The sequence below is a fragment of the Stegodyphus dumicola genome, chromosome 9 (assembly GCF_044657685.1).
Source record: "Stegodyphus dumicola isolate Sdum_Otavi_A_Nest chromosome 9, ASM4465768v1".
In the NCBI taxonomy this organism is placed as follows: Eukaryota; Metazoa; Arthropoda; class Arachnida; order Araneae; family Eresidae; genus Stegodyphus; species Stegodyphus dumicola.
In genome coordinates this window covers 39,548,878-39,566,929 of record NC_140776.1, presented here as the reverse complement: position 1 = coordinate 39,566,929, position 18,052 = coordinate 39,548,878, and the positions used below count along the sequence as shown (strand labels likewise).

At 32.0% G+C, this 18,052-nt stretch overlaps 1 protein-coding gene across 2 annotated transcripts in view; it reads left to right on the top strand.

Annotated features, from left to right (window-relative positions):
* The window catches only part of LOC118183792 (uncharacterized), a 130,133-nt gene extending 117,306 nt beyond the window's left edge, over positions 1 to 12,827 (top strand). For both annotated transcript variants that reach the window (XM_035353395.2, XM_035353396.2), the window contains 2 exons: positions 560 to 659; positions 9,063 to 12,827. In XM_035353395.2, the coding sequence (XP_035209286.1) occupies positions 560 to 659; positions 9,063 to 9,085 (123 nt within the window). In that variant the 3' untranslated portion in view covers positions 9,086 to 12,827. The remainder of the gene's footprint in view (positions 1 to 559; positions 660 to 9,062) is intronic.
* The last annotated feature ends 5,225 nt before the right edge of the window (positions 12,828 to 18,052 follow it).

Genomic DNA, 18,052 nt, shown 5'->3' with positions numbered 1-18,052 from the left:
TATAGGAGGTGTTTTATTGTTTTAAATTTGCAGGTATTTTATCTTATATTTGACTCTGGAGAATCATTTCATTCAATTTATTTGAAATTAAATATTTTCTTTAATATGTTTTGCTTTTAATAGTAGCTGAATAATTGACTCTGAACAATCATTTCATTCAATTTATTTGAAATAAAATGAAATAGTTTCTTTAATATGTTTTGCTTTTAACAGTAGCTGAATAAAGAGACCAGTAAACACTAGTTGCTTATCATATCCAGGGTTTTGTAACTTTCTCAATAATTGCTGCTGTAATGCTTAATAAATACGCATTTAACTTTAGTAACAGAAGTTCATGTTGCTAACTGATTGAAACTGACACACAAATAACATTCATTTTAACAAACTCTTAAATTATTAATAATTTTCTATATTGTAGTTTGCAAAAATAATGTGTACATATGTAGAGAGATAGAAAAGTGGGTACATATATTGGGAGAGAAAAAGAAAGTTCTGTTATTTGTGTAATTTCTTATGCATTGTATTATGGAGTTATAATATTCCATTTTCAAATTTTTAGAATTCTAAAAAAGAGGTCGCAAAGTATTCAGAATCACCACCAGTTATACCCTTAAAAACTAAAGATGCATTTGAAGTTCCAGAGAGTTTTAGGGTAAAGGGTAAGTGCAAAAAAGGAATTTTTAATAATTTAGAAATACAGTCAAAAGTCGTTAATCCGGACTGGTCGGGACTTCGGCGATTCCGGATTATCGATTTTTCCGGATTATAGATCATCAGTTTAAATCTTGTAAGATGGCATGCAGAAATTCTAAAATTAAAAATATGAAACCGTAATTTATGAAATAAAGAACAATTATGATCTAAAGGGTATCAAAATTTACAAAAAAAAAAAAAAAAAAGCTTAATATTTATTTGTTTACTTTATTAAACATTTCTTTCAATGTAAGTTGTTTAAGTTGCTTCGTTTTATGTGATAATACTTTCTCTTTAATTCTATAAACAGACATAATTTCTTGTTCAGTTACTAAGTTCCGCTGTTCAAGTCCCGTTAATTGATGTGCCGAGAATACCGACTAACTTGTCAATCGAAATGTTTTCGTTTTCACTAACCTCTCTGTCACATTCTTCATGTCTTTATCCATTTTTTGCAGCAATTCCACTTTTTGTTTGTTGGACATCGAAACATACTTTCGTTTTATAGATCCTTTGGAAGTTCCAGCATCGTAAATTCTATTTGACATAATCGAAAGTTCAAGTTTACTTTTATAAAATTGCTCTTACAGTCTGCAAAAAATAATAAGCGGGATCCAATTCGAAGATTAAGGAACAACGCAATCATTAACATTAACTGAAATAGATAATTAGATAATTTTAGCTTACACCCTCCGTTATACATTAAGCACACAGGCGAAAATGTATTCTGCACTTGCGCACACGCATATGCGCAGCAGTCAAGGTCTTATGCGCACGCGTAAAAGGCCTGTGCACATGTGCCAACGCGGCGCATGTGCAGAAAGTTTTTAGCTTTGAGGTCCAGATTATAGATCATTCCGGATTATGGGTGTCCGAATTAACGACTTTTGACTGTATAATATTTGATTAAAATTTTTTCAGAAATTTATTATTATTAAATATGCTTATCAGTTAGAGAATGTTTGATTCTTCGTGTTACAGTAAGGTATAAACATGAATATTTTTTTAAAACTTAAACAAATGATTGGTTTGTAAACGAAACTTGCATTATCTGTGGGAAGTCCACCTAGAGCAGGGGTTCTCAACTGGTTGTATGCCTACCACTGGTGGTATGCAAGAGAAAAATAGGTGGTACACAAAGAAGCTAAGTATTTTTAACTATTAAATTCAAAAATTAAAACCTCAACATCCTGATTGAGTTTTTCCTCTAACACTCGTAAATTTATGCGATCTCAAAAGAGCTTTGTTCATGAGGGGTGGTGATAGTAGTACTTGTTGTGGTGGTACTAAAGGTTTTCAGTTTTTGTTTAGAAGGTACGCATTAGTCAAAAGGGTGAGAACTGCTGACCCAGAGCATATCTGAAATGATGATTTTGTGATATGTAAGTATTGTAAGTGCTTCAGCTTTTGAAAAATGCACATTCTTGATTTAAAACAGTATATTAAATAGCTACAGCATTTTAAAATAATGATTAATCTTGTTCCCATTTTGTAACAATTTGATATGGGAACTGAGGAGAATTCTGAGCTATTGATCTAAGAGTTGAATATCAACTGCTTAAGTTGGTGTAGCTGGTGACAGACTGTGGAACAATTCAGCAGTCAAACAAATCTGGAGGCTTCTAGATAATAGTGGAATTCATCTGGTTTGGTATAACTGTTGTCTGAAGTATTTTTCATTTAGATAATTTATTATTGCAATATTGGGTTGGCAACTAAGTAATTGCGGATTTCACTCATAGATGGCTTCAGTTGAATTTTTAGAGTTGCAGACGTAGTACAAATGTAAAACACATTTTGTTATTTGATAGTTGGCAATTCAGCTGTCAATCAGTAAAAAATGTTTTTTGATCGGTTGCGTAGCTTTCATTTGGCGTTCGTTGAAAAATGGAAAATCAAAAGGAACAGTTTCGTCATATTTTGCTTTTTTATTTCCGCAAAGGGAAAATACGCATCGCAAGCTCATAAAAAGTTATGTGCTGTTTATGGTGATGAAGCCTTAAAAGAACGGCAGTGTCAAAATTGGTTTGCCAAATTTCGTTCTGGGGATTTTTCACTCAAAGATGAAAAACGCTCTGGTCATCCAGTTGAAGTTGGTGGCGACCTAATCAAAATAATCGATTCAGATTGTCACAGTACAACAAGTGAGATTGCAGAGAAGCTTCATGTATCACATACATGCATTGAAAATCACTTAAAACAACTTGGCTATGTTCAAAAACTCGATAAATGTGTTCCTCACGAACTGAAAGAAACGTATTTAACGCAACGCATTAACAGCTGCGATTTGCTAAAGAAACGTAATGAAAATGATCCATTTTTTAAATGACTGTTAACTGGCGTTGAAAAATGGGTTGTTTACAACAATATCAAGCGGAAAAGATCGTGGAGCAGGCCAGATGAACCAACTCAAACAACATCAAAAGCTGATATTCATCAAAAGAAGGTTTTGTTACCAGTTTGGTGGGATTACAAAGTAATTGTCTACTTTGCACTCTTACCACCCAACCGAACGATCAATTCTGATGTCTACATTGAATAACTAATGAAATTAAACAATGCAGTTGAAGAAAAGCGGCCCGAATTGACAAATCAAAAAGGTGTTGTATTCTATCATGACAATGCAAGGCCACACACATCTTTGGTCACTCGGCAAAAATTATTGGAGCTTGGTTGGGATGTTTTACCACATCCAACATATAGTCCTGACCTTGCACCATCTGATTACTTTTTGTTTCGATCTTTACAAAACTCCTTGAATGGTAAAAATTTCAATAATGATGATGATGTCAAATCGTACCTGATTCAGTTTTTTTGCTAATAAAAACCAAAAGTTTTATGAACGTGGGATTATGATGCTGCCTGAAAGATGGCAAAAGGTCATTGATCAAAATGGGCAATACATTACAGAATAAAGTTATTTAGTTCCATGAAAAAATTGTCTTTGATTTTCTAAAAAAAAATCCGCAATTAATTAGTTGCCAACCCAATAGTATTGTTTATTTAACAGTATTAACAGCTGATTTTATCACTATTAATGAAGCAAAATGGCTCTTAACATTTTTTAATCTCGCTTCTATATATATTCAAAATAGCTCTTCAGTGAGCCTTATTTCTTATTAGTTCTGGAGCACATGCTTCATGATTGTACTCATGTTTACAAAATTCATTACCCAAAAGAGTGCAATTTACACAGGAGTTCTAATACTGAATTTGCACTAATTGCAAAGGTTTGCTTGCAATGATGGCCATTTTTTAAAATGAAAAATGCTCCTTAGTCACTTATATGTATTTAAATCCTGTGTTTATCTTCTGATGATGGTATTAATGAAATAGAATAATAATTCTCACATAATCTTGAAGCTGAGTTTAAAATATCATTAATTACAAAATTGAATTTTAAATCCTTGTGAATTGTGGAATTCTTGAGGAATCGGGAGCTTCTATGAGAATTCTGAGAGTCTTAATCTGGAGAATTTGCGTCACATTTTAAATTCAAATGAATGGATGAAAGCCTGAAAGTCAAGCCAAATCAAGCCTGAAATTGCTGAAAGCAGACTCCTAAAAAATCACTGTATGATTGTAGAAGCTTGTGGGGCATTATTATTGTCTGAGGAATGTTTTCTTGGTATAAATTAGGTCTCTTGATTCCTGAGCAAGCCTACCATCAAGTAACAGGTGTATATCTACATCCTTGTTGATTAAGTACACTTGTGCAAACTCATGGTCTTCCTTATAGCTGATAGTATCTTTTAGTAGGATAGCTGTGGTTGTTCTCAGACTATGGACAAAACCTTCAGCTTTTTCCCTGGTCTCTAAATTCACAAGGCTTTAAGAAAGTTGGGAGCACCTCAACCAGTTTTAATGAAGGGATCTTAGACTATATATCCATCAGTAATTTCAGATGCACTGCAGCCTCTTGGCTCCGGATATCTTCAGAACCACCCAGCATCTCCTGAGTTGCTTGTGAAGACCTGATTGCTATGCATATGTGTGTCAGTTGGTTATAATATGTGATTTAACTGTGCATAATGTATAAAATTGCTCAAAATGATTCAAATGCTGATGTTAAAAATGTTTTTAAAACACAGACAATAAATACGTAATAACTGTATTGAATACAGTTAAAGTATTTTTAGTCAAATTATTTATAAATTACTTGTTATTATTGGTCATTGCACTCATGATATACCCATATTATACTCACCTGATATACTCATGGCGAAGATGTTTAGGAGCAGGTAATTCAGTTTATCAAGCTGAATTAGTTGCACTGGGGAAAGCAACAAGACTAGCCACAACCTTATGTGCCAATAAACATTCAATCCCAATCTTTTCAGATTCTGCCTCTGATTTAACAGCACTCTGCAACTTCAAGACCAGAAACAGTTTGGTTCATGAAATACAGCTACAGTTGTTAAATTTTCATTCCTCACATCGTCCTCAACTTTTCTGTGTTCCCGCAACACATGGGAATTTAGGGAAATGAAATAGCTGGCCATTTGGTGAAAGAAGCAGCTATGTCCACATGTGCACAAGAGACAGACCATTTGGTGAAAGAAACAGCTATGTCCACATATGTACAAGAGACAAAAACCCGCTATTGATTTCACACCACAAAGTCTCTGCATGGCAATCTTTGACACAGCAATGGCAAGTGAGATGGGAAACAGCTTTAACTGGAAGAACCTTCAGAATGGTTTCAGAAGTATCGACAAATTTGCTGGGCAAAATCAGTTGGATCATGTGGTACCTCACTGGACATGATCCTTTTCTAACCTATCTTCATTATTTTCAGATTAGTGAAACAGATCTATGTGACTGTGACAAGTTGGGAGATCCAGAACGTTATACCTTTGAATGCCCGAAAACTAAAGAATTCCACCTCAATAAGCCAGCTAATGCAAATTGGTTAGCTTTGCTCAGTGCCTCTCTAAAAAACAGAAATATACTAGCAAAGTTGGCAAAGACCCTCTTGCACTGCCGTGAGCGTTACCATGCAGTGTCACAACAGCATAATGTTTATTAGTTGCTAGTTACAGATAGAAATGTAACACATAATGAACAAATAAATACTAGAATCTGTAAATTATACAATAACTGTGATAAACTTCATTTATGTAACAATCGTAGATATGTGACTTGGCATTTACATTTAATATATTTTTTAATCAAGCCCTTTCTCTTCTATACTTTGTTCTTCTTCTTCTCCCCCTTTTTTAATATATATATATATATACAGTCAAAAGTCGTTAATTCAGACACCCATAATCCGGACCTCAAAGCTACAAACTTTCTGCGCGTTGACGCATGCTTACGGCTGCGAATATGCGTGTACGCGTGCGCAAAATACGTTTACGAATGCGCGTATAATGTATAACGAATGGTATAAGCTAAGCTAAAATTATCTAATTCACTTAATGTTGCAGATTGCGTTGTTCCTTAATCTTTGAATTGGATTCGGCTTATTATTTTTTGCAGACTGTTAGAGCAATTTTATAAAAGTAAGCTTGAACTTTCAATTATGTCAAATAGAATTTCTGATATATATTTACTAATATGTAAAGGATCTACAAAGCGAAAGTATGTTTCGAAGTCCATTAAACAAAAAGTGGAATTGCTGCAAAAAATGGATAAAGGCATATCCTTTGTTTATCTAAACTTTAACGTTTGTTTATCTAAACGTTGTTTATCTTTAACACCGCCGTGCAATAAATTGGAAGTTGATCTGTCAGCACTATCCTTATCTTCAGGGCAGATGTTTTTATTTTATTTGGCTTATAATTCCTTACTAAATGTAGTATTTCATCTCGATGTACTCCGTCTTTGATATGATTTAAATCAAATTCCTCGTCATTATAATTCGCTTCCAATAGCGAAGAAAGTGACAGAGGTTATTGAAAACGAAAAAATTTCGATTGGCAAATTAGTCGGTATTCTCGACACAGCAATTATAGGACTTGAACAGCGGAACTTTGCAACTGAACAAGAAATTATGTCTGTTTATAGAATTTAAGAGAATGTATTATCACATAAAAAACGAAGCAACTTAAACAACTTACATTGAAAGAAATGTTTAATAAAGTAAACAAATAAATATGAAGCTTTTTTTTTTTTTTTTTTTTTTGTAAATTTTTTATACCCTTTAGATCATAATTGTTCTTTATTTCATAAATTACGGTTTCATATTTTTAATTTTATAATTTCTGCATGCCATCTTACCAGATTTAAACTGATGATCTATAATCCGGAAAAATCGATAATTCGGAATTGCCGAAGTCCCGACGAGTCCGGATTAATGACTTTTGACTGTATATATAGTATATACTCCCTTCAAGCATTAAATGTTGTAATATGCTAAACCCACAGTGTAGAATAAAATATCATTGTGAATAATGTAAAAGGGTAAAGATGCATGAATTTGTACAGCATGTAATGTTGAATATAACATAATTATATGTAATCTGCGAATAATGAATGTTATACAGTCAAAAGTCTTTAATCCGGACTCGTCGGGACTTCGGCGATTCCGGATTATCGATTTTTTCCGGATTATAGATCTTCAGTTTAAATCTGGTAAGATGGCATGCAGAAATTATAAAATTAAAAATATGAAACTGTAATTTATAAAATAATGAGCAAATATGATCTAAAGGGTATCAAAATTTACAAAAAAAGAAGCTTAATGTTTATTTGTTTACTTTATTAAACATTTCTTTCAACGCGCGCATGCGTAAAGCATACCTTACGCATAGCCGGAATTAGAAAATTGCAACCAGAAAACTATTTGATTTGTATTCGTGATATGTATAATTACGAGGAATTTGATTTAAATCATATCAAAGACGGAGTACATCGAGATTAAATACCACATTTAGTAAGGAATTATAAGCCGAATAAAATAAAAACATCTGCCCTGAAGATAACGATAGTGCTGACAGATCAACTTCCAGTTAATTGCGTGCCGCGACACCCCCCCCCCCCCGCGCAGAGCAGCGTGAAATTGATAAACATATTTCGGAACGGTTAAATAAACAAAGGATATACCTTTATCCATTTTTGTAGCAATTCGTTTTTTGTTTGGTGGACATCAAAACATACTTTCGTTTTCTAGATCCTTTGGGAGCTCCAGCATCGGAAATTTTATTTGACATAATTGAAAGTTCAAGCTTGCTTTCATAAAATTGCTCTTACAGTTGGCAAAAAATAATAAGCCGGATCCAATTCGAAGATTAAGGGAAAACACAATCATCAACATTAACTGAAATAGATAATTTTAGCTTATACCGTCCGTTGTACATTAAACGCGCACGCGTAAAACGCCTATGAGCATGCGTCAACGCGGCGCATGCGCAGAAAGATTTTAGCTTTGAGGTCCGGATTATAGGTCATTCCGTATTATGGGTGTCTGAATTAACAACTTTTGACTGTAGTCTAACAAAGCATGGACTTGTGCACCATGTAATATTTTATGTAATTTAACAGTGTGTAACCTGCAACGCTTGAAACAATAAATGTGTGTCTGTCGGCATCTGGCCGGATGTGATCTCGACGATTAGAAGTAACGAGAAGTTAAATTATTTGTATTAATTATTTTATATTTTAAAATATTTTTGTTGGTATAAATTATAGATAAAAATGTACTTAAGTATTCTACTTCTTCTTTATATATATATATATATATATATAATGTTGTATGAACTTAAATCCATTTAGTGCGAATACAAGTTATTATTACTTGCGCAATTGCTGCAAAGTTAGTTAATAATAATTTATTTCCTAAACAGTATTGATTAATTGATTATATTATCTCCTAAGTTTAATTAAAGTAGAATTATTTTAAAAGTGTGCATCCATACTGGTAAGTTATATTTTGAAAAACATCTTCAAAACATCTTTCAAAATATAACTTACCAATATGGATGCACACTTTTAAAATAATTCTACTTTAATTAAACTTAGGAGATAATATAATCAATTAACCAATACTGTTTAGGAAATAAATTATATATATATATATTTTGATCTATTGCACTGTAGAATTAATTTATGTGCTATAAATTTAGCCTCATATTATATCTTCTACAATCTTTGGAAGACCAGCAAATCATAGCAAGCACTTATTGATGATTTTTTGTGAGTAAAAACTTGCTGTATTTTTTTATCTAGCTGATATTTTTTTAACATGCAGTTTAAAAATGGAAAAGAAAGTGATACGATAAAATTAAGACAAACCACAAGAAAAATCAAAATCAAAAGAAATTTAAATGTATTGTTTGCGACCAGTGCTTCAGTGTTAATAATAAATAAAATAAAGATAATAAGCAGAATTTTTCATATTAATTATGCATTTTGATGTTCTCTTTCAGGAAATAGTTCAGAGAAGGGTTGATTTGCATATATCCTATAGAAAGCTCGGTTTTAATGATGTATGAAGATGGCCTGATGCTTGACAAACAGCAATTGTACTTAATTTATTTTTCCTCCAGTGCATTTGAACAAGCATTTTTATTCAATTTTTTAACCTGGTGATAAATGTTATGTGATGTGATGTGATGCCTTACATATATAACTTATTATATTAAGGTGAAAATACTGTTGCTAGATCTGAGATTTCGTTATTAAATTACATAAATAAATAAAATTTATTATATTGTATTTCTTTTCAAAAAGCATTTTTAAAATAGGATTTTTAAACAAGATCATTTTTTAGGATGCCTTTCATATTATTATGAATATTGCAGAGCATTTTATGAGTATCTAATGGTACCTTTCAAAAATCAATTCTTTGTATATAAAATATTAGTAAATATTTATATGTAATTTTCATATAATCATGAAGTCATTTGGAGATCTAATGTGATTAATAAAAATAAATTTAAAAAATATCAAGCATCCTTTTCTAAAATTATATTGAAATAAATAATAGATATTTTAAAATAAATTATACTTCTCAAACTTTTAATAAAAATAGTGATTCAGGGATTCAAATTTTGTCTTGTAAATACATCATCTAATAATTTTATTCATTTGCTTTTGTTAATAACTGCAGTAAGTGTACTGTCATTGTTTTATTACATTTTAATAAAAAAATTACATGGTGCATTTAGCTAGGAAAATGTTTTGAACAATTTATGCATGAAATGTTGTTTTGATCTAAAAATAAGATGACTTCATTTATAAAACCTTGCATTTTTTGTTTTACAAGTGTCCAATTGATATAAGAAAAAGCTTAATGGTTTGAAAAATAAAAAGCAAGGAAAAAAATGCAAAATGACAGTAACCACTTGCGCTACAACGGAACTTCATGGTTGCGGTGCCGTGCGCTACAATATAACAAGCGGTAAAGTGTCTCATTTATGCCGCTCTGCGTCTGTGAGTGCAATCCAGAGCTGTAACTCGAGAAATAAACATTCTCGTTGTTAGGCGACGTGTGCACCATATTATTTTTGTTTTTGCGATAAATGCCTATTGACATGGTGTTCACGTCACTCGCGGTTTGAGACAAAAGTATCTCACCGTGTGTGGCACGTCTTAGTGCAAGTGGTTAAAAGTCATTTTATATCCAGACCAATACAGTAAACTTTAAAAAAAGAGGGGGGATGTGAATATATGTGGAAGGAAAAAACTTATTTTTCAAAAAATACCATGTTTTTTCCCCCCTTTTATGATAGTCAGTCACTTTTTGCATTCATTCTGCAAAGTCAAGTTTGTTCAGATATTGTTCTGCAGTTGGACAATGTGACTAACTGCTAATGTAGCTAATTTTTATTCTAATTCTATTTTGACATATTTAATTGAAGTATTATAACATAAATTTAAATATTTAAAAATATTCTGTTATAATTGTATTTTGAGAATATCCAAGAAAAATTAAGCCTTTGCTATAAAATTGATTACTAGATCTTTAAGAAAGAGAGGAATATTTTTTAAAATCATTGTTATTGAAATATATGTAGAAGTTTGAGGTTAAAATCAATGTCAGCTTCATGTAGTTTTACAATCTGTTGTGAATTTGTAAGTTTCTTATCTGAAACTGATTGATATTTCCCTGGTCTAGTTTGAATGTATGATAATTAAATACACCAGTTACATGACCTGTAAAATTTTGCTTTTGTTTCACTTCATTTAATGAAAAAGTCACCAAGAAGTAGTTTTTGTTCAATGAACTTTGCTTGAAGCAGCATGTTGTATATACTAAGTAATTCAAAATCATGTTTTGCAATCATTGTATGCAAAAATATGCATTTAATCATGTTCCTCAAACTGACCTTTTAAAAATTTTACTTGCTAAAATTAGCTGTATGTAATACCATTTTTTGTAAAAACTGCATAATTTGAAATGTTTTAGCTGCATGAAGCCTTTTTAATTTGATCTTATTACCCTTAGGCTTTTATCTGGTTATTTATATACTCTAGTTTTTCAAATATTGCATTTGTGACTATGTACTCTAGATTTTTCAAACATTGCATTTTAATGCAGATGTAAATATGACTGATAATATAATTCTCCATTATGTGAGAGTGATGTATCCCTTATATTCATAAAACTATGATATGAATACTTAAGAGTTTCTGTTAAACTAGCAGCTTTCATTGCCAGCAGCTTAAAATAATTATCATAAAAAAGAAAAAATATATAATTTTAATGAGTCCAGCTAGTGATTTCTAGCTAATTTCATAAAAGTATTTAATATTTCTAATTAGACGTCTCATGATTTAAATGCATTTTTGTGTAAATCAAGCATATTAAAAAGCAGAAATATATTCTTAAGAACCACATTTATTGCTTTAAATTTTTTTAGTTTATATTACACTACAGCAAGGTAGTGGCAACACATTGCATAGCAGAGTGTGTCAATAAAAATTGAAAGATAGCTTGCCAACATTGATTTGAAAGACATCCTACATTTTGACAAATGGTAACAGTCTTGTGTGATTGAATAAAATTGTTTAATTTTGAACAGTGTTGCCAATGCTTGCTTTCAATTCGCTGAGTTTATTAGTAAAAGATTCATTAAATTCATATGAAATAAATTTTAAAATTTTGTCTTTGTGGTGCACATGTTTGGGTAAAGGATGACGTATGTTCAAAATTTGGTAGCTCTATTTGTCACTGTTTTTTTTTTTTGCAATATGGGGAGTATAGTATACAAAAGTACATTCAAAATGAAAGATTAACATTTCCCATTTTTTTAAACCAAATTTGAAATTCAAAATTCTGGCTTTAACATACAAACATTTGAGTGGAAGACTGTGAATTCAAAAATTAGTGACCATTTTTTCACAAGACGAGGAACTTGCAAATAGATTCTTCATCATCATACTGTTACAGATTAGCTGATAAAAATGATTCAGTCACTTGAATCGGTGTAAAATATATAAATTTTATTATAAAAATATTGTATAAGAAGAACTGTTTTGCAAATTTTTGCTACAGAAAAGATATGCATTAAGTAAATGCAGATAAATTTTTGTAGAAGATACATATCTTTATAGCACAAAATGCATAGAATTTGAATTATTTCAAAAATTTTATTCATAAAGTGGATGTCTAAGAATAAAATAATGTATAATCACATATATAAAAGAGGTAAACAAATAATATTTAATTAAAAGAGAACTATAAGTATGCAAGGTTATTTGCATAAAACTGCTAAAATCACTTTTAAACGTTGATTTAATGTCTAAATAAGAAGAATATATCAAAATGAAGTTGAAAAATTAAATCTTAATGATAGAGTTATAGAAAAAAAATTAAAAATTGAAACAAATTAATTGCAACAGTCTTTCCACTCAAAAATATAAGTGTTACCTTTGTCATATTTTAAAACTCTTGACTATAATTTTGTCTTCAGCCCATTACAAAAGTATATGCTTGTATAAATGTGGCAAGGAATATCGTAATGCAGTTGTGTTTTCATCCTGGTGCTATCAATATGTACATTATGTGTTGCATTTTAAAAGTTTACTTATTGTTGTTATGCTTTTATTTTTGTATGGAATATCTGTGCAGAAGATTTTTGTATATATGTATAATTATTTTTGAAATTTATTGCTAGTGATGCTAAGCATTGTAAAGTTTGTGATTCTTGTTTGAGACTAAATAAAGGATTAATATTTTCTCCCTGTCATTTTTGAATTTCAAAGTTTAGAAATGAGCCTGTTTACAAAAAAAAAAAAAAAAAAAAAAAAATCTCAATGATATTATCAAAATATTTTTTGGTAGTTGATTTATGTTTATGTATAAATGCTGTTACTTTATTCAAAAATAATGCAATTCAAAAGTGAATACGTCAGTATTATTACCAGCTAGTTTTTTTAAAGGAAATAATTTATACATTGAAATGTAGAGTCAATTAGTTGCACGTAGTTATGCACAGTTTCAGAAAGCTATAAAAAATTACATATAAAATCTGAGCCAGATCTGAAAAAATTAGTTGTTGATATTAACACATCAAATGAAAAAATTTTTTACTTAAATTTTCTCAGTTTAACATGCAGAGAAACACTTTTCAGCTTTTTTTTTTTTCTTTCTCCCCCCTCTTTTTTTTTTTTTTTTTTTCTAGAATTAGGCAAAATAATTCTATAAAGTTCCAAATTTCTTTTAGTCCTTAAGTACTAATTGGAGCATGAAATTAATGATGCTATCACTGGGATTTGAACTCAGTGATATTTTGATGCTAGCCCAATGGGCTTCCAATTACAATACAAAGGCATGTCATAAGAAAGCATCAAACTGAAAATTTCTTTTATTCTCCTCCACCTAAAGAGTGACTGAAAAAGGAGAGGCCCAGATCTCCAAATTCAGGTGGTGATTAATTATCATCTTCCACAGTTTAGTTTGGGTACAACTGTAAAATGATTAGAACTTTTTAGAGCAGGAAACTTAAGAAAGTCAGCTATGGCTTTGTGAAGATTCAAACTCTGGACCTCCAGTTGCTTGCCAGACATTCTTCCTATTACACCACAAAGGCATGCAATAAAGAAGCATAAAATTTCTTACGGGTCCATTCCTCTTAAAAATATCTATAGGGCTTTTTTCTTTTTAGGAAAAATTTTATTGTATTAAGTAAGGCATAGTAGTAATATTTGTAATTACGTGAAAGGTCTGAATGCTGCAATCCCTAATAAACACTTCATTTCAAGTCCTCTGAAAAGCTGTATGTGTAAAGGAAGGTAATGGAATACAAAAACTTCAAGAACAACAAAAAGTAAGATTATTGAAAGTGTTAAAACAATATAATTTTCTTTTTAGTAATGCTTTTGGAAAAGAATTTCACTTAACTTATGAAAGTATAATTTGAAGAAGCTTCAGAATTATGAATATGATGTTGAAAATATAGAATGGACTGAATATGAAAATGATTAAACTCTGCTTGAGAAACAGAGGGGAGTTATCAATGCTCAGATCTAATCTGAGTATCTAACATCCCACCTTTGTCAAATATATGTAAAATATAAGAAAGTTATGAGAAAGCAGGTAAGTGTTGTCTTCTTTAATAAGTTGAGAAGATCGATCAATTTTGATGGACTGATGATAAATCTAGTTTTAATATTGTTTTCAGTGGCCATGGATTGGGGGGGGGGAAGAGAAAATTCCGAAGAAAACTTTCACTTATTTATTTTTAGAATGCTTTATTGGATGATATAAAAGAGAAAATTGCTGTAAAAACCAAAATTTAAAATAATAGTAAAACAAGTATTGCTAGAGGAAAGAAAAATTTTAATTTGAATGGTTAAAACTGCAAAAAAAGTTTAATGACAATATAATTACTTAGTTTATAGAAGAAAAGTTAAACTACAAGATTTTGACCTCAAGTCCTTCGAATCTTTTGATAAAATCAGGCAAAATCTGTTATTTAATTAACTTTGCAATGAAATTAGATAATTTTGCAAATGAAATGCGCGCAGTGAAATAAGAAGGATGTCGATGGATGTAGCGTAGCAAGAATAGGTATAACCTTAACTACAATAAAGTAAGTAAGCTTTAGCAAATTGACAGATTGGATGTCTGGTAAATGTGCTGAATATCATATTTATGTACACTCTTTTGCAAAAAAAAAAAAAAAAAAAAAAAAAAAAAATCGAAGCACAAAGAAGGACTTTTGCGATCGTGGCGAAATTTGGTATGCAAAAACATCTTGATCGAACGTGCAAATGATCAAAGTTTCAAGGCAAATGAACAGGAATGTAATCATAGCGCGCATTTCTAGTGCGCCATTCGCAAAGTATAAAACCAGTAACAGAGGCGGAAAACTTATCTCTTTTTGTTGCTTCCGTTGTAATTCCATAAAGATGCCATTACCATGATATCTATAGACAACTAAATGACTTCGATCGTGGTCTCATTGTTGGGTTTCGTGAAGCTGGGTGGCAATAGGTCGCCGTTTGCAGCGTACAGACACTGCTGTGCAAAGATGTTGGCAGCAATGGTTGCTACAAGGAAACTGCTGGCGAAATGAAGGATCTGGAAGGCCAAGGAGCTCAAATGCGAGGCAAGATAGGATGATTGTTCGCCAGGCCTGAACCGCCACACCACTATCACTGTCGACTATTCAACGCACTACAGCCACGTCTATATAGCTCCCGTGGTACCATTCCATTCCATTGACGGAAGACGCGAGCACTGTACCTTTACCATAGGGTGAATCAGTTCAGCACCGCGCCCCCCACGATCTAGAGCAGCCAAAGAGGCCACACGAGAGCCGCGCACAGAGAGACCAAGCCCAATGCCGGATCCACCCAGGGCAGTTCAACGAACCAAAGGCCCATAGGGAACCCACACCCCGTCGCCCAGGCGTCAGATTTATAAAAGAAATATTTACATGGCCAAACAAGGGCATAGAGAGATACAATTAAGTACATTAATAATATATCAAGGATTGTACAAATTTAACAATAAGAGGTAAAGATTACAAGATAAAGCAAGTTACAGGAAAATGAGTACAGAACACAGAAGGCGTGTTATAAGTTAAGGGCATCACGATAAGACAGAATAGGCCTATTACTGGTTAATGACATCACAATAATACTAAATCTGAATCAAAATTAAACATATTAAATAGGCCAGAGTGCATTGGGGAGGATAAAGTAATGGCATGGGTACATAACAAATACAAATCAAAGATATGAGTGCATGTGAGTAATAGAAATATGAGTAAGTATAAGGGCAGTACACATGCACATGGGCAGTACAGTGCGTTACCAATTCAGTATATGAGAATGCAGTTAATATTAATCAGCACATAACCGATACAATACAATAAATAAATAAATAATAATATAAAAAGTCAGTATAAATTAGGTAATGCAAAGTCAATGCGTAATAAATAGAATCAGAATGGATCAGCACTTAACCAATACGAATAATATAAATATAAATAGTACACTACAAATGACAATATGCAATAGATAACAGGTAAATCAAATTCAATGCTGTAGAAATGCAATCAAGATAAAACAGCACAGAACAAATACGAATAAAATAAATACAAATGCATTATAAATTCAGTATAGAACAAGTAATACAAATATATTAAGTGATACAAATTCAGTGCATAATTAATCTAATCAAGATGAACTCATATAAATGCAAAATATAACAGGTAATGTAAATTCAGCGCAGATGCGATACAAATTTAGTATATGAGAGGTAATACAATTCAGTATGTAATAAATGCAACCAAGATGAATCAGCACATATCTAGTATGAATAATATAAATAGAAAGATAAGGGTAGTACACTACAAATGCAGTACAAATACAGTATATAACAATGTGATCAATAGAATTCAGCACATAACAAATACTGTGAATAGAAATATATACAGATTCAGTATATAATAGCAATACAAAGTCAGTGCATAATGTTGTCTGCGTACGGGTTCGTTATGAAATGAATGCACAAGTCCGATGAAAAATGAACAAAAATTTATTATTATCACAACAGAAATGCTTAAATTTTCTCAAATTATCATGCAATATCACAATATCTCACAGTAGTTATCTTTTAACTACTTAAATGTACAATAGAACGTAATTCAAAACAGCTAAAGAACGCTAATCCGCGAATTCGCTATAATCAACAACGGCAGTTTTCTAAACAACAACAAACTAAGCAACTACTACAAACTGAGATGTTTTCCTCCTTTTATAAGATTTTAAAATCACGCGCTAGAATTTTCCAGTACTTTCTCGAAATCAAAAAGAGATATTTATTTATTTAACGCACGCGCTCTTGTATTTTTAATTTTTCCGGCTTAGCTTTCTTTTAATATTCGTCACGCGCTGCACTGCGCGAGAAATAAAACCAATTAATTTATAATTGAACTAATATTAGCTTTTTAAATACCAAATTCGTAACACTGCCCCCTTCCCAAGGACTGCACGTCCCGGGCAGTACAATCCCTGGACAGGAAGCTAAATTTACAACTGTGGCATAAATGCATTAATAAGCACTACATTACAATAATAAACAACATGAACAATAAATGCAATACATAAAACAAATCAAATGCTATCAAATTCTAATCAAATACTAAATGCAAATCAAATACTAAATACAAATCAAATCAAAGACACATTTAAAAACAAAATGGACCATGGTCTTATACTATTTACAATTATTTACATTATGTACTATGGCCATAGTAATAAGCTAACCTGTCGTAAGAATTCGAAGACTCACGGATCCGAACCACGACGTCATTCGTGTTCAGCACTGTATATGGACCATCCGAAGGTGACTGTAATTTAGGACTCAGTCCTTTTCGTTGAATTGGGTTCCACAACCACACCTTGTCTCCTTTGTTGGATCTCTGTCTAGTAGCTCTTGTGTCGCATCTGGTCTTCATTTTCTCCGTCGCCAAGTTGACTCGCTTTCGTGCAGAACGGTGCATCCCCTCAAACCGGGCCTGGGCATCTTGGATGTGTTCCTCAGGCGATGAAGGCGCATCCGTAGGGCGACTAAACAGGCGGTCACAAGGCAGACGAAGGTCTCGACCGAAGAGCTTCTGGGATGGAGAATAGCTGGTAGTCTTGAGTTTCCTTTCGACCCTGGTATGATTTCGGCAGCTTCCCGAGCTCGATCTTTCGGACAAGGCGTCGACATTTCCAGGCGAGGATCCCTTTTGAGGATGGATAATCATACCATCAGATGCTGAAAGCAGCTTATTGTTTTTGAAATCTAAGGAAAAATTGTATTTCCTTAAAAAGTCCAATCCGAGTATGCATGGATCTGTAATATCCGCCACATATGCCGTGTGATGGTAGGCGGCACTTCCAAACGTGATGTTTACGTTTAACTTCCCAGTTATGTTGATCTTGTCACCAGACGCAGTCTGAAGGGTAACACAGG